Source organism: Anabas testudineus, chromosome 21 (genome assembly GCF_900324465.2).
Source record: "Anabas testudineus chromosome 21, fAnaTes1.2, whole genome shotgun sequence".
Classification (NCBI taxonomy): domain Eukaryota; kingdom Metazoa; phylum Chordata; class Actinopteri; order Anabantiformes; family Anabantidae; genus Anabas; species Anabas testudineus.
This window is the reverse complement of record NC_046629.1, coordinates 21,659,120-21,675,926: the sequence shown is the minus strand read 5'-3', so window position 1 is coordinate 21,675,926 and position 16,807 is coordinate 21,659,120. Positions and strand designations below refer to the sequence as shown.

Below are 16,807 nucleotides of genomic sequence, written 5' to 3'. Positions count from 1 at the left end.
ATACCAGGCTGCAAATCAGCAACCAAAACAAAGAGCTGAAAGACACTTATTTCAGAGCTAAGAAACACTATAAAGTTGGGTATTATAATTTAATTAATTAATCAATCAATTAATTTGCAACTTTAATATATTTAATTCTGTTAACTTTCACTTCACACAGATACCCATACAAAGTCACTTGGGTCATGGAATGACTGTGCATTTGAATGCAGTCCAGCAGAGCTTAGTTGTACCGAAATTAAAACTTAACAGCATTGTACACTGTGTTCCTGTCTCGCATCAAGTCACCGTGCAGTTCCCTATCAGTACACTCTAGTGTGACAAATAATGTGTGTGCTATTATTTATTTTTGATCAACAGAATATCTCCTATATATAAGAGGATTAACTGTGCAGCCAACAGAGACAGCATAAACAAACTTATGTTCAGTTATAGTAACATTTGGCATTTTCTGGTTTTGTGAATAAGGTACCATAACTGAATTTCGTGGCTACTCATACATAATGTGATCCACGGCTTACAGTCATTTTGGCACAACATCAGTGACAGACTGTACCGTCCTGCTCCTCTGACACTATCTCCCAAAAGACGGCACAGATCATGCAGAGCGTATACAGCCGCAGCACCCACTGGTGGTCGCTGAACAAATTGCCACTACATTCATAATCATATGCAAGCACTTATTCCAAGCAGAGTTATTAAACATAGGAAGGCCTGCAGAGGTAATGGAGGGAGTGTGTGTTTGTGTGAGTGAGGTTGTAACGTAGTAAAAAAGCAGAGTGGGCATATTTCCAAGGCTAATCAGATCAGTCGTAGGATTTGTTTTAGTACCTCTTTAACCTTGACCATTTCTGTCTTCTTTTGTAAACCAAAGCCGAGCGTGAATGGTGAGGCACAATTAAGAAGATTAACTGGTGTCGGGTCGCTTTCCTTGAACCAAAGATGGGTAAACAGCTGAGGGGGATCAAAGCTGGACCGTCGCTTACAATGGATTCAGTAAGAAATTCAGCACATAAAAGGTAAGGGGTTATTACATAGAGAAGATAAAGTTATATGCAGAAAACATGTTACGAACAAACATAAAGCACACAGATAAGCAGATAGATCGACAGAGATAGTGGATACACAGAGAGGGAATGAATAAACAGCAGAGGGGTGTGTTCTGTCATCTTGGCTGACGTCCTAGAACCTGCTAGATGAAGGGGGAGTTCACTTGTTGACAGACAGAGGAAGAACACACTCCAGCAGGACCCCAATACACACACATACATAAACACACACACACACACACGGGTATGCACACACCCTTTTCCCACCACCATGACTCCCATCTGTTGAAAACAATGCAGACGCAGGCCCTCCCTCCCCTCTGCAGAACACTCACATGTGTGCGCACGTTTTCCCGTTTCTCTGCTGTTTAGCGATGATAGGAAGGACTGGCCCCTATAACACCAGAACACCCTGATCCATGCAAACAATGTTCCTGCACTCCACAGCGTGAAGCCTTTCGGCTTTAGACACATCAGAAGTGAAGATTTTCAATATGTTAAAAAGTTCTGAACATTCTTTCAAGTTTGATCTCACTGCGGACCGTGTTTCAGTCAAAGCAGCTGGGGTAATGTACAGATTTTCCTTAGAGATCCTCTGTAAACCCAATCTATTCTGCATGTGGAAACCATTCCATACATATCTGTTTTTGTAGTGTTATGCATCAGAAAAAGAGCTGCACAACACCATGCTTATTGAACATATATGAAATAAAACTAATAAGTGTGTTTATGTGAGGTACAAACTTGGATTACTTCCTAACTGCACAGCACAGGGTGTCCACTTCCTGTGGCTTTGACATTTTCACCCAAGCCCTCGGGAGCTTTGAGAAGGCCACAGAAGCTCATGCTTAACAACATAACATCCAATAAATCTTCTCAGACTTGACAGCTGGCCATGGGTAAGAGCTATATGGTACATATTTCATATTGAATCAAATAGGGGTGAAAGAACGAGTATTTGGCAAATGCCAATGAACCAACTGGGAGGCATCACCAAACCAGCTTCTTTCTGTTCATTGTGTTGGTTTTATGACCTGCAACCTTGGGCCGCAGCAGGGAGCTGTTTTCAGTGAAGAGGCTATAAAACACCATTGTACGCGATCTGCCTGGCACCAAACAGCAGACAGACGAACTGAGTAACTAGCTAACCCTAATGCTAGATAGACTAGTCAAATAAATAATAATTAAAAACAGAATAACCACTAGCTGCTCTTGCTTTCTTAATGTATCAGTAAAATAACTATTTCTGTGTTTTGGACTGCTAGTGGGACAACAAAATAGATGATCATAACATAAGTTGTTGCCTTTTTTGCCTATATCATTCCATTACATTAAGGCCTACATTAAATATCCACCTGTTTCAATCACCCTCAATAGCCAAAAACAGATTTATTGCAGGTTTTAGAATAAAAGCCACTAATTAAGTTACACAACTAAATGTGGCTGGCAATTTGTGAGTTTTCATTCTAAAGCACAGCAGAGAGTTGTCTATGAAACTGCATCCCTGGTCCATGCAGGGATTCGGCTGCTTAGTACCACATTCATCCTTCTTACTATACCACCTCACTTTTTTGGTAAACCACTACAGCTAACAAATTAGCCACTGAAAGTCAACACAGGCGGCCAGAACTGAGGGCAACTGCAGGTGAAGTGCTTATTGGCTCCTGCTTACGGCACAGAAACCCTCACAATGTCAATGGAGAAAGATGAAAAGCCCCAGGAGAGGAGGAAAGTGGCTAAAACACTTTATGCTTTAATTAAGGGTGAGTTCAGTGTGTGGCTCTGTAGCCAAATACTATGAGTATTTTGGGGTGTGTGCTTTATGAGATTGTGGAGAAAAAGACACAGTGTGGTGGTTGGATTTGTAGGATTAATGGCTCTATTCATCAGCACAGACCCTCTATCGGGATAAGTCGGACTGACAATATCCTGATGTCTGTCTCTAGGCTTGTGTGTCTGTGTGTCTGCATGCTGATGTCCTTATCTCGCCATCCTGTTTCACTCTTTGTGTTCATGTCTGGCCTGTCACTGGCCGGGGCTCATACAAGTATTAAAATTTCCACTGTCATTTAAACCAGGGTCCACTTGGCATCTGCACATGGAAATGTTGGGATATTTAGAGATGGGATCACGTAAAACATCATAATCTCAGTGTTTCATACATCCTGTGTAAGGGGCTTTAATTCATGTGGTCGCTGCATTGTCATCTATCAAACCGAATGTCATTAGCTGTCGCTGCATCAAGCTGCTTGCATGAGCATTTTTGCAATTACAGTGGGAATGAGAGAAAGTTGAAAAATCTGTAAATATCACAAAAAAGATGAGGTGGAAGCATCAATAAAGGAAAATGCAGGAGTGCAAAAGCAAACTAATTGCGACATATGCAAATCATGTGACTTAAATGTCCATTGGTAATACAAAGAACAAACACAGATGAAACCAAGCACGTGTGGAGAAATCAGCAACAGTAACATTCAGATGAATACACACAGTTCCATCATGTTTCATGTTCCATCATCTTTTTTTTCCTCCAAGGCTTGACTGGTGCTCGTTTCAGTACCTAAATGTACTCACTTCTGCAATAGTTCAATTATAGCAACCGCTTATCTCGACAAACCCACTACAAATATTTGCACAATGGTGGTGATGGAAATAATTTGCATTGTCTTCATTTGCATTTACAACTTAGGTTAAATTTGTCATCATACATATTTTACAAAATAATGATTCTGCCCATAAATGGTGTGAGACAAACAATGAAAGAATGTACGCATTTCACAGTCAAAGATGAGGCTGAATTAAAGCTTAACTATAAGTCTAGAGCCCTGCTAGAGCTTAGGTACAGTGGTGCTTAGAGCTAAATGCTAAGTATCATGATGATGCTAACATATAGTGGGTATGTTTATCATGTTCACCACCTAACTCTCTGCCATTATTCCGCTTATTTGGTGAAGGTATCTGTTCATACTGTAAACTGTACATTATCCTGACAGGAAAATAAATACATTTCCAAATTTCACTACAATTCATCTAATAGTCTAGTCATTGAGACATTTTGTCATGATGTACACAAAGAGACATCTTTAGGATCCATCCATCCGGCACAAAATACATCTATAAATTTCCTTGAAAACCATTCAGTAGTTCGGCTATTTATGAGTCTGCACCAGAGTGGGGGACCAATCAACACTAAAGACAAATGACCAGTGTGGCTAAAAATATTATTTGTCTCAATCAAGCCAGAGTTGAGGCAGCAATGCCAATTATTGATTACAAAACAGGAGAATAACTTTTGAAGTAAGTAAATAGGAAAACACAGAAACCTAGGCTGATCCCTAAAGCCTCTCATAATTCTTATTGCCTTTAAAATATGAACTGTACCTTGTTAATGCCTTTCCTTTGTTTCCAAAATGGGAAGATGCAGTAGAAGAAGAATTTTGCCCAACTGAAGACTGTGGCGAGACACCAACCCAGCCCACCCATTCTCTCCAGAAAGTCTCCTCACGTCCTCTACTGTCTCACTGCCGCTGGTCCTTTCTCAGTGTCTGCCCTCCCTCTCTAGCCTGTCTTTCAACCCTAATAGTTAGACTGGGACTTAGTCCTTGGATGGTTGCTGATGAGATTCAGGAAATTGTACATATTGCTTCTACTACTCACTAGAAGTTCCCTTAAAGTGCAGCTAAGTTAATTCCTAAATGCATCCTTCCCTTTTTTGCCTAGCATTCCTGCAGCATCCCTGCACTCTCCATCCCGTATCCTCTTTCTCTGGATGCTGCAGGTTCTTCCATTCAAAGATTAGAAGACGAGAAGGCACAAGTGGGAGGAGGTGGGATGGGTCAGGCAGTGCCGTCTGATAAAGAAGGAGGTACTTAGTGTGATGGAAAAAGGAGGAGGGTCAGCAATTTAATGAAGAAAAGAGGGGGGAGTGGTTTAGAGGGAGTCTTGGGTTACAGAAAGAACAATGAATGTTAAGTGAGTATAACCAATACGTAAGTGATCAAATGAAGATCTAAAGACAAATTACAGAACGTTGCAGCTTCTTTGCTGATGATAACACTGCTCAGTTAATGTTAAAGTCTAAGACAAGAAGGAAAAGAAAAAATTATGTAAAAACTGTACCGTGTAATCTGTGGAGTGTGTCAGTGTATTTGTAGATGTCTGGGGAGGCAATGGCCAATGAAGACTGCTAGTCTCAATTCAATCAGAAATAGCGTATCATCAAGCATGTATACAGTCTAAAAAAAGCTGTCTGACAATTAACACACAGTTCTGCCCCTGTGACTTCAGCAAAGAAAGGCATAAATTACACACCTCCCAAAACCATGAGCAGTTGCATTTGTTTAAGGTTGTTTATGAGTTTGCAATATACGTTCACTGTGGATCATGAGGCAATTTGCCATTAAAGGCATTTAGATAACTGACCCACAGCATTTGCCTTTAAGCATTTGCTTTTGACAGATGTCACATTAGCCAAATATCCTTTACAGAACTATGAAGACTAACATTGTAGGGTCATAGGAAGCACCTTTCTTTGTTTTCTTTAAGGCAAATGAGAGAAGGTAGCCTCTGACTTTTTGATGAAACTCTACAAGGCAGGCCTAATGCCCGACCTGGGAGTATTGCTTACTGTCTAATTCTGAAATGAGTAAGACAATCATATACTGTACCACATATCACTATGTAGCCTTTCAAAAGATGGATTAAGTGCACATCAGCAGCCTCTGATAAGCAGCTACTCTGTCCACTACTCTGGACCGTTCGATCACAATATTTCAAGGAAATCTGCAATAATGAAATTAAAATAATAATAACGAAAAGTCACAGAAGATATAATTGTTGAAAAAGTAAGAAAAAAATGGAAATGAAATAAAATTTTCCATCCTCCTTTTTCAGTGAGCTGCTGTCCTTTAATGACTGCATTTACATGCATAGATACACAGCGTGAACTGTGGAGAAAATACACTTTTTTAATCACTGGACATAGTGTTATGTTCTTAGCCTAAAGTCTGCACACAAAGATAAGCAATAGGTCCTCTTACAACAATAAAAAAATCACATATTGGATCAAATCTGGTGGTGTCAGGAAGTATTACTATGTGTAAGACAGTGAAGTGACAGAGGTGGGTCAACACACTGGAAGCAGGTTGAGGTGTGGGTCATGTCATAGTTCTGGAAGTTGCAACCGCAACAAGGGACGTTTCTTGTCTTTTCACGTCTCACAACTGTGACGGCCAGGTACTGATTTCCACATGGTCAGTATCAGATCAACAGAGTATTTGGCAAATACCTTATTCAAAGACATTTTGGTCAGGTTGAAGCTACAGTAACTGAGGAGAGGGGCTTGGTTTCAATTCTAGAATCTAGATTGATTGCCAAATACTGGCACAGGGACAGACAACTTCCATAGAAGGCGAGGGGACAATATCATGCGCACTTCCTGTCTCTCTCCAGTACACACAATGGGCTGATTTCAAGTCTCAATCTGGCAGCATTAGGCCTGTTGTCTGTTCTAGGAAACTAGACAAGAGGTTAAGAAGTTAAGGGTCATTGTCCCTGGGAGAATAAAAGGGGAAGTGGTCGGTCATGGCTTTAATGGGTGGCTGACAGCAGTGTTTTGGTCACAGCTGGTGGCGTCTATTCATCTATTTAATTTGCTGTTATCCAATCATGACATGCAGCATTTTTATAAAAGCACAGGAAAAGAAAAAAACTGTGTGACTCTAGCAACTTTAAACTAATTCTAATGATGAGATGAGTTACATTATTAGTATCTCCAAGAACATCACATTGGCATTCTTGTGGAGAAAAACAAGTGCTGAATATAAACATTAAAAATGTGCCACCAACCAGCCTCCTTAAACTTTCTAAGTGCACACACAGTGCTACACTGCAGCTCACAGCAGTGTCCAATGAAACTGTGTGCTGAGCATTCACATTATTCATTTTTTCACATGTATCGCCTCCATTAGTTACAGAATGCCGTGACATCATGAAGTCAGTTGTTTCACCTTGTATGCACATGGTTGCTGTAGGAGCCTATTGGTTGTCACTGCTAAATTTCAAATGAAGTTAACTAATAGCTAATAATTACATTGGCATGGGAGACCCATTTGTTTAAATATTACATTCCATGTTGCTGCCTCCGACAAAGTGGATGTGATTAATGCAGCAATTATCCCCTGTCCCTCCCATTATTGATCAAAGGCGCCCATTTTTTTGGATTGATAGCTTGGAGGATGTAAGCACATGGCACAAAGCCATGGTGAATTAAGTGAAAGCCTATTTCACCTTTGGAAACAGCAAAGCAACCCTGCTGCTCTATCTTTATTGGGCAGACGGAGGTTTATTGCCAAGTTGGCAATAATGAGGAATTTAAGTCGGGATTGGTGACAAAATTCAGCTTGCAATGAGAAATCAAATTTACCTCAAAGCTATAATCCAAACTGATAACCAAAAGCCTCTTTGTGTAGTTCTTTGCGCCTCCTCTCTTAGACGAGAGGAGGCGCAAAGAACTACAAAGCACCATGGGCATAGGTTCAAATCTCTGCGACTGCATGAAAGAGATATAGAATACTATATTGTACATACAACTTAACCTAAAGTCTGGTGAGAAAATAGAAGAGAAAGCATTGCACTGTCTTGCATTACAGATGCACAATTAATGTCAGCAAGAAATCTGAAGAATTCCACACATTGATGTGTCCTCTGTGGAACTAATAAATCATGATGATGAATAAGATGTTTGAAAAGATTACCTGTAAATTCCATCCTTCCTGAGGAGTGAATTGCGAATTCCAACGAGCACGATTGAGCCATGTAACCTTTATTTATCATCTGCAGAAGCACGCTCTGCTCACAAAGCACCCACAGTGACCATTTAGAGCAGCGATTGCCAAATTGCGTCAAACACTTTTATTAAGCACTCATGAGCTGCTTAATAAAAGACCAAACGGGGCAGAGATGAACAGGACTGTAGGCCAAGGTGATGAAAATGAAGGTGCAGTGTAGTGCTGCCTCACTCTTTACTTGTTAAAAAAAGATACAGCATGTCACATATTAAGTGACAATATCCAATGATTAGAACATGGTTTTAGAAATTCTAAACAACCTCTGTCTTTCACAGTTTGTTTCCAAACTGAATCTCCATGTCAGTGACGCTCTCCTGATATACAGTGAGCCAGAACTGAAATTATATCACTTCAGGTTGAATCCAGGTTAAATAAAGCGCCTGGTTTTATATAACAGCCAGCTGAGGCTCACCACTGCAGCTCTCAGAGTCACTGACAGATGTGGGTCCACTCCAGTGATGGGCAGACAGGCCCTTGTAAAGCAGTCATCAGTAAGAAACTTTGTGCATTCTGCAAAGCCATAAAGTAATTCGATGTCCGGACACCTCCAGGAGCAACACCTCCACATCAGAGGACTGGACAAACGGGCAAATGGACCGTCTGTGTCTGAGATCAATGCACAGTCAACTACACAAAGTAAAACATTGCTCCTAAACACATAGTTTATCAGATGGAGGCACGAACAGGAGCTTTAATAAAAGATTCAAAGAACAGAGACAAAACTGTCTCTTAAACACATCAACCAGTGACTGAAAATGTTTTTTTTTTTTTGTAAGAGCATCAATTAAAATATTTTCCCACCAAACCTGTGAATACAGAATTTCTAAAGAGTGCATTCAACAACAAAAAAAGGAACAAAAAATCTATTTTGATGGATTATATAGCTCAGGCAAGTAGGCCAAGCTGTAATTTCTCCAAGAATTATCCGCGTTTGTCAAGTTTAGATGCTAATAGAGTTCCTATAGAACCTTTTTATTAACAAAGAGTAATGTACAACACAATATCTTTAGCAGTGCAAGGTATTTTTGGCCAGTGCCAACGGTCATTTTTACTCATTCAACTGGAAACCACCAGCTGTAGATTACCTCGGCTAACGAACCCTTGCTAATTAAAATTAGCAACAGCTAGCCACACATATAAAGGAACAAGGGCCATGTAAAACCTGACTGATGATTTCTGCCTTGATAGAACGCATTCACTGACCTTTGACCTGAGGCATAAAGGAATTTTACTCAGTCATCTAAAAACCGAACCAAACCACTAAACACGGGCGCGAACATCTGACCACCCACAGTTAAAAATGACAAGTTACAACAACACTCACCTGCCAGAGGGACATCGCCGAGTTCGCTTTGAAGAAACCTGGGGCAGTAATTCCTTCACAGATCCAGAGCTTTCTCAAACACTTTCTTAGCTTTTCTGGGATTAACTTCTGGGTTATCGTCTCTCGAGGTTGGATTGGAGCACTGACTAAAGACAGCCTAGCAGTCTGGCCCTTATCCTGACATACTTCCTGAGCTGCATTGTTAGCAAAAAGAGAGGAAACACACACACACACACTATGGAAAGCCAGTGTCCGGAGATCATAACATGGAAAGTGAGAATACCACAGCTTTTTTTTTTTTTTTTTTTTGTACTTTTGCCAAAGTCAAAATTGTTCTGGCTGCAAACTCTGTCACTCTCTTTGTAAGTACAGTAATCCTGAGGTACTTGTTTGATGTTAGCGTTAGCTTAGAGTCATTAAGCCTCAGTAGTTTTACCAAACATCCCATAAATTGTTATTATATTTCCATACTGAATTTACATTTTCTTAACATTTAGTTTAACACTAAAACATCCAGTTGTTTCATAATTTGGTGATATAATGTGAGCTAACCTAGCATTAGCTTGATTCCCCTAACTGTTAGCTGCCACTTCAAGTTGGTAGACAGACATTATCCCACCACTCCTGTTATCATACTGACTCTGGCCAGCTTGGCACAAAAAAGCGCTTCTGTAGGTTTTGGGAAAGAAAATATGTGGAGGTGGGTTTACGTTTATGTTTAGAGATGTAAGAATAAATTGAGAACTGGTAGGATACAGTGGGTATAGAAAACAATTAAGCCCCCTTTAAGTTTTTCACCTTTTATCTGTAGCCTACTGAATGAAAAACCATTGGACTGCCGTCAAAAGCACCATTAAGAAGTGGTAGGAATATGGAACATAAGGAAATCCACCTAGTGCAGATGATAGAGTAGAATTAGTGAGGGAGCCCATCAAGACACATGGGACTCATCTGGAGGAGTTGGAAAGCTGCTGCAGCTGAGCTGGGAGGAACTGTTGCCTGGTTCGTCACCAGTGTCTGATGTGATGGTGAGAAAAGCCCAATTTTGACCACTAAACCTTTTTCCAGTTACTCAGGGTTAATGCACTTTTTTCTTTGCCACTATCTCATAACACTTCGACTGGCTTAATAAAACAACTATTCCTTCAACTATAACCATAGTGATGTCACTTTAAAAACAGTATGGGCTATCCCATTTTTAGTCTGATAGATATTTCCTACCTGAAAGAATCAGCTACTCTAGATTCATAGGTGTGTCTGCTTCTCACACATATCTCCTGAATAGCTATTAAACAATGTTTTTGCTAGGGTAGGTCATTACGAGCGAGGGTCTTCATCGGACTACTCTGACAGAATGAACTACTGGTAGATCTTCAGTGGGTAGCTTTGTTTGCTGGACTGCTACAACAAATGCGACACAGTTCGCAATAATAGAGGCATTTCAAGAACCTGACCACATGAATGAAGATGGAGAGGTCCACCCTTTGCAGTGGGTGCCCTAACCAAGTAACTCACAACTAAACAAGCTTCTTTCTTTTTTTTAAACAGACCCTTTATGGAAACCACCTCATATGTCAGATTCATTCCCACTCACCCAAGAAAGCAAGAGGGCACTTGGGAAACAGAGCATGAAGAAGGTAAGAAGCAGGAGTAGCGTGGGACATTACCATTCTCCAAGTTTACTTTTCTCCTCTCAACACAGCTTTTTACTAGCTTTTACACAAAGAATAGATGTTTACTTTGCAGGAGATGAAACGCAGCGGCATCCCTCTGGTCTCAGAGGAGGGCAAATTACTGTAGCAGAAAAAACACACACTCACAGGCAAACACATTGAAACCACACTGATCCAAGAGGCATAATTCAATCCAAAGACACATGTTTGTTATTAACTAATCATTAAAATTCCATGACTCATGTCTTGTTACAGTGAAAACACATAAAATCATACATAGCCAGCAGATTACATAAGAATAAAGTTCAAGTTCAAATGTTGCTGAGCCAAATCTGTAAAGTTGTTTTCTTTTTGTACTGTAGTTTTGTACAGAACTGCATCCGTACACTTCATTTCTTAGAAATTTTTATCAAGCTTAACAACTGTAGAATGGTAGTAAACAACTAAAAGAACCTGATCACTGGCTGTGAACTGCAAGCTGAGAATGGTTTTGTCCATGCATGTGTGTGTACAGGACTCCTAACTGTGTCTCTATTGTAAGCACTGTGACATTCCTTAAACCATATAGGGTTCGTTCAACCTAAAGCCCTTCCAAAATCCCCTCACCTGGATCAAAGTCTGCGATGTGTGCTTAGGTTTTAACGGGGGGGGGTTTACTTTCTGGCCAATTGTTATCACTCCTCAAAGTGCTAATCCATGAGTGAGGCCTCCGTGAATGCTGAACCCAAGAGGAGTGTCTGAACTGTGCTTGCTGTGTGAACAGTCCCTCCTGGCATGTGTGTCGAGGATGAAGCAAATGCATGGGTTTAAATTGAAAGTGCATGTTGCTTGAGCTCATGCTCCTCATTTTGTTGATACAGATAACTCTTCCAAGGTTACTGCACCCACAAATCACAACACGCTCTGCCCCCTGCTGGTCTCTTCCCACCCCAATCATCTAAGTGTTGTGACTCACTTAAGGGAAGAACAGTTTCGGACTTAGTGGTAAGACACTGAAGCAGCTGTAAACACAGCAGTGGTGCCACAGAAATTCCTCAATACACATAATGTAATTATCTGCATGCAGGGAGAGTTTGATTAAACGCTGAGAGAATTTCAACATTACAAACATTCCAAATATGCAAGAAGTGATGTAGAACTGAATGTTGGATGTGTGTGTGTGTGTGTGTGTGTGTGTGTGTGTGTGTGTGTGTGTGTGTGTGTGGTGTTGGTGAGGACATCTTGCCTGTCTTCATGTTTCATGTTGTGCTCCATCAGTCACATCTTAATACCAGACCAGTCACTTTGAATGATTGCTAGCCATGTGGTCTTGCATGAAAACACAACTGTTTGCCAAAGTCTTTCTTTTTTAATTGTATGGAGCTCATTTTTTCTACACTTGTCTCACTGACAAAGGGGGATGTCGCTTGCTTCAGTTCACAAATCAGTACCCGGCAGCATTCAACTGAAAGCATGCTGACGACTGCTCATTTATGGTGTTGTTACAGTACACTGCCATGGTTCTGTAAATCATATCAGTTTTTTTAATTAAAAAAACGGTCATTACGGTCATTGCTGCTCCTACCTAGTCATGTGTAGTAAAAGTTGTGAAGAGTAACTTATGTCTTCTCTGCCTTAAGCATCTACATATTGTGGATTTATATTAGAAAAATGTTACTGTCAAGATCATTATACAGTAAAACAATGGAGATCTCAGAAAGAGACGTGCAGAGTCTTGTGATATTTCACTACCAAAAGGACACTATGTTGTGCACAGTGCAATATGACATGCTATATATGAATTCATATCACATTAATTATTCTTAATGGGATTGTGTGCAATTTACAGAGTAAATCTCAGTTTTGGGTTAAAAAATTAATGCCAATGTCCCCATCTGCTGGTTAAAAGAAAGCACAATATCATCACATTCGTCCTAAATAGCCCTACAGTAACCTCTACTTTGAAGTTTTCTGAACAAATATTGCACTCTGCTTTTGTTTTGACTACAAGCTGCATTTTGAAAGAAGGAATGTACTCCCTTGTTGGTTGTCTTCCTTTTTTTTTTGCCCTTTCATGTTTGCTTGTCCCCAGTCAAAATGGCAGAGATCCACCCAGGTGGCAAGTGTCACGTGGTTTTCAAGAGCAGATAAAAAGAGAAATGCAAATCCAAACGTCGAGCCAGTCTTTGAGATAATGTAAAGCAAACAAGCTTCCACCATCTTGATGTGTTACAGACTTGACCAGACTTGAATTAAACCGGTATTTTAGGCTGATGTGTAAATAGCATTTGCAAGTAACTCCTGGCATTGACTGTTTTGGTTAGAAACTCAATTTTCCCCTCACAAATAGAAAAATAACATTGTTTTTATAACTTTATTAAATCTAAGTAAACACAGAACAGAAACTAGCACAAAAAATAAAATAAGGATTTGATCTGAGATTTCATCTAAACATGCCCCCAACTGCTTTTCAATACATTGTTTAACTTGGGCTTGTGTTTTTGGTGCACAAAATGTAGAAAACACCAAGTTACACCTATTAAAATGTTGGATTTAAAATCACACTGTAAATTAACTTTAGATTTTGTCTGAAGTGAAGCAGCAGAGACATCTCAGGCTGTGAGAACAACTTCAGCTCTACACTGTAGTTTAGAGTCCAGGGTTGCATTCAAACAATTTTCTTTTGGGTTCTGATATTTGTTAGAAAACAAATTAAAGTCCTAACTTTTAGATCTAAATCTATGAAAAACCTCTAGTGTCTAGCAAAGGAAAAGGCTTCAACAACCTGTAAAAGAATATTTGAAAATGATATTTGACTCCTCTTTAGTGAAAGCTTCTGGTTTTTACAGGGCCTAGAAGTCAGTGAGATCATAACGTAGATCAGGGCAGCAGATAAGCACTTAAGTCCTTTGGCGTGTCATACTGACACTAAAGGTACCCCACCCCTTGGAGTACAGACAGCATGAGACACACAGGGATGTTAACTGGCTGCAATAGTAAACCAGGCGTGTCAATTTTTTTGACGCCTAGAGCAATAACATAGTTTATTGAGCATGTAATCAGTCTGTATAGGGAAGTGGACACAGACAAGTTAAGAATACACTGGACTTTCCTATAGGAGACAGAAGTTCGAGTCCAGTGTTCAGCATAGTGTGTGGTAAAATGACTGTTCCACAAAGTAAATTATATTTAATATTGTAAAGAATTACTTATGTTATCTTTCACTTAACCTTACCCAGAATGTTTCCTGCATAATTTTACCATGTTGGCTTGTCTTTGTGCAAAAACCAAATCATTCTATGATGGTTCAACAACCAAGCAGTTAGAATTCTGACATTCAGACATTATCATTCCCATGGCATCAAATAGTAACGCCAAAGGACTCACATCATCACATTATCAAGCTATGAGATGAGAGCGTGTTGCTTGGACTGACGAAACAACAAGCCTACCACATTACTGTGTGTTTTATAGTTCTGCAACACCGACTTGTCACACTATGCTTCAGAATCATTTAATCATCAGTCAAAATTACAATATAACTTGAGGATATTGCTGCCAAGAGGGAGGTCAACCAGTTATTAATTCCAAGTGTTCACATAATTTTCCACTTGCATTGTGAGATTTTTATGGTTGTTTTAAAAAAATACACGTTTTTTCATACTTATGCTTATTATTTTAAGCACATTATGTTCCTTAATACTCTTGACGATCAGATCACATTCAATGACAAATTAATCCAGAAAACCATGATACCATAATATAACATATACACAAAAAAGAAATCAAGGCTAGAATTTTTTGTCAGTTCACATAATATTTGTGCAGTGTGCTGGGCATTGTCCTTCTGTAACCCATACCGTTTATACTAACCCAAACATGGATACAAGGGATACTGTTACTAATACTAATCTTAGAGTTTAAACTTAAGAATGCAGATGGCAGGTGTTAACGGCTCGGCTCCAGTAGAGCTTTCCAGTAATAGAAGACAATTGCACAAAATGACAAAGTGATCTTAAGAATGTGCCACAAAAGTGAAAGTGCCCAGAAAGGACTGTTATCCACAAAAGGGATAAGGAAAAGTAACAGTTTTGGATTGGAGGGAGCTGTGAACTGATAATGCAACCATTAAAGCAGCTTGCTCAGTATTCGTTATTCTGTTCAAAGGCACTTTATCTAACTACACACTGCTAAATCCATTACTGTTATCTCGGACAAACTTTCAGTCGCAGCCTATCTGGACAGATAAAGAATAGCAGCCAAACAGCATGTTTTTCCACACACTTACCCAGTGGAATACAATGTTGAATAGATATTATCCAGTTCAAGTAATATCCATTCAAATAAATAAAAATCCTACAAAAGCAGGCACATGTTTTTGGATAATTATGGATTACAGGCCAAACTGGTAACCTGGCAAACCTGAAAAAAAAAACTGTTATGGAATTCTGAGTCAAACTAGTTATCTCATGTTAACCACAAATCCAAAGAAACATTCTGAGTCCAGTCTGAGTCAGTACACAGTTATAAACAGAGCTAACAACACAATACTCTGCAATACAATCATGTGGAGGTATTCAGATTATTTTCTGAGTCGTGTCATTAAGGCCTGCCAAGGCAGATAGGCGTGCAGAAGGCAAAGAAGTAGCAGATTATGTTCTCAGAACTTCTGTGACTACTGTAATGTAAAAATGAAGTGGGCTTAAAGGGTAAAACCCCTCAATTTAGGTAATCCAATATGTTATTCTTGCTGTCTGGGAAAGTCCATGTGGAACCAAAGAAACTATATCTGTGTTTACACTAAAGGCATTTTTGCTCAATACCCTGCTGCTGCTGTTATTCAACCTTAATTGCTGCTCATCTTTGATGACTGTTTATGATGAAGAGGTTACATGCATTTGCTTCTGTTGCATACAAATAGACAAACAGGCAAATATGCAGGTGTACATAGTAAAATCATGAAACAAGAGCCAGCAACCCTATTTCCTGAAAAGTGTGTTTTTTATGCAATTAAAGTATAACTACACATTGTAAGGAATGTAATTACAACTGGATTATGTTCTCTGTTAACATAATGGAGCGATGTTGACATGAAAAGGACATAATCAGTAAAGGTTCATAGACAACGTATAAGCTGCCAAAATATCAGATCTTGCAGGACAACATCCAGTTAGTTATCCAGACTGCAGCGTTATTACACTTTTTCCGTTGTTGTTTAGCAGCTTATAAAACTTGGTTAAAGTTAGGGAAAGATTGTGGTCTGCCTTCACAGAAAAAATAAATGCCTTTAGAATATGGCTGCAGGATAAAAACGATAATATCCCAAAATAATTTTTGTTTGTTGTGGTTCGACAAAACTTATTCCATCCATGTTTTGACACGAAAAGCCAATAATAATGAGAATAGTGCAGCGCGGACCAATCATGTGGCTGGAAAAGTTAGAGCCAAGTGAAGTTAGGTTGACAAGCACAGCCCAGACTGTAGTATCAGCTGTTAGCAGCAAAATGTGCTAATGTTTTGGCTTCCACAGTCGTGCACAGCAGTACATCAGGAGCAGGAGCTATTGTTGACTATAGAAAACATCCCGACGGACATAGCCCAAAGATCAAAAAACAAAGATAATGTTTAAAAGAAGGGTCAGGGAAATTCGATAGTGTGGAGATTCTTGTTAATTAAAGTCCGACCGAGAAGTGCTGTGCAAAGTCAAAATAGTATATAGTATATAATAATGCCTCCGCATCTCACTTAGGAGTAGAACTGAAGAATTAAGCTTGACAGAAATAGTGATTTCACTTATATTGAGATATACATTGATATCGGCTGATATGAAACAAAATTGTAAAAGATTTTTTTCCATATCACTACTTCAAACACATTCTTCTAAAACCTTTGCCAAAGTTCTTTTCTAGTCTAAACTTAACTATACATGAGACT

General features: G+C 39.4%; 1 protein-coding gene across 6 annotated transcripts in view; it reads right to left on the bottom strand.

The window, feature by feature from the left end:
• Positions 1-16,807, bottom strand: part of tns1b (tensin 1b) — a 133,963-nt gene that overhangs the window by 110,690 nt on the left and 6,466 nt on the right. Inside the window, exon 1 of one of the 6 annotated variants that reach the window (XM_026377163.1) lies at positions 9,222-9,370. The exons of the other annotated variants lie outside the window; for them this stretch is intronic. Within the exon in view, the coding sequence (XP_026232948.1) occupies positions 9,222-9,236 (15 nt within the window). The 5' untranslated portion in view covers positions 9,237-9,370. Of the gene's footprint in view, positions 1-9,221; positions 9,371-16,807 lie in introns of those variants that run through there. 6 annotated transcript variants of the gene reach the window in all.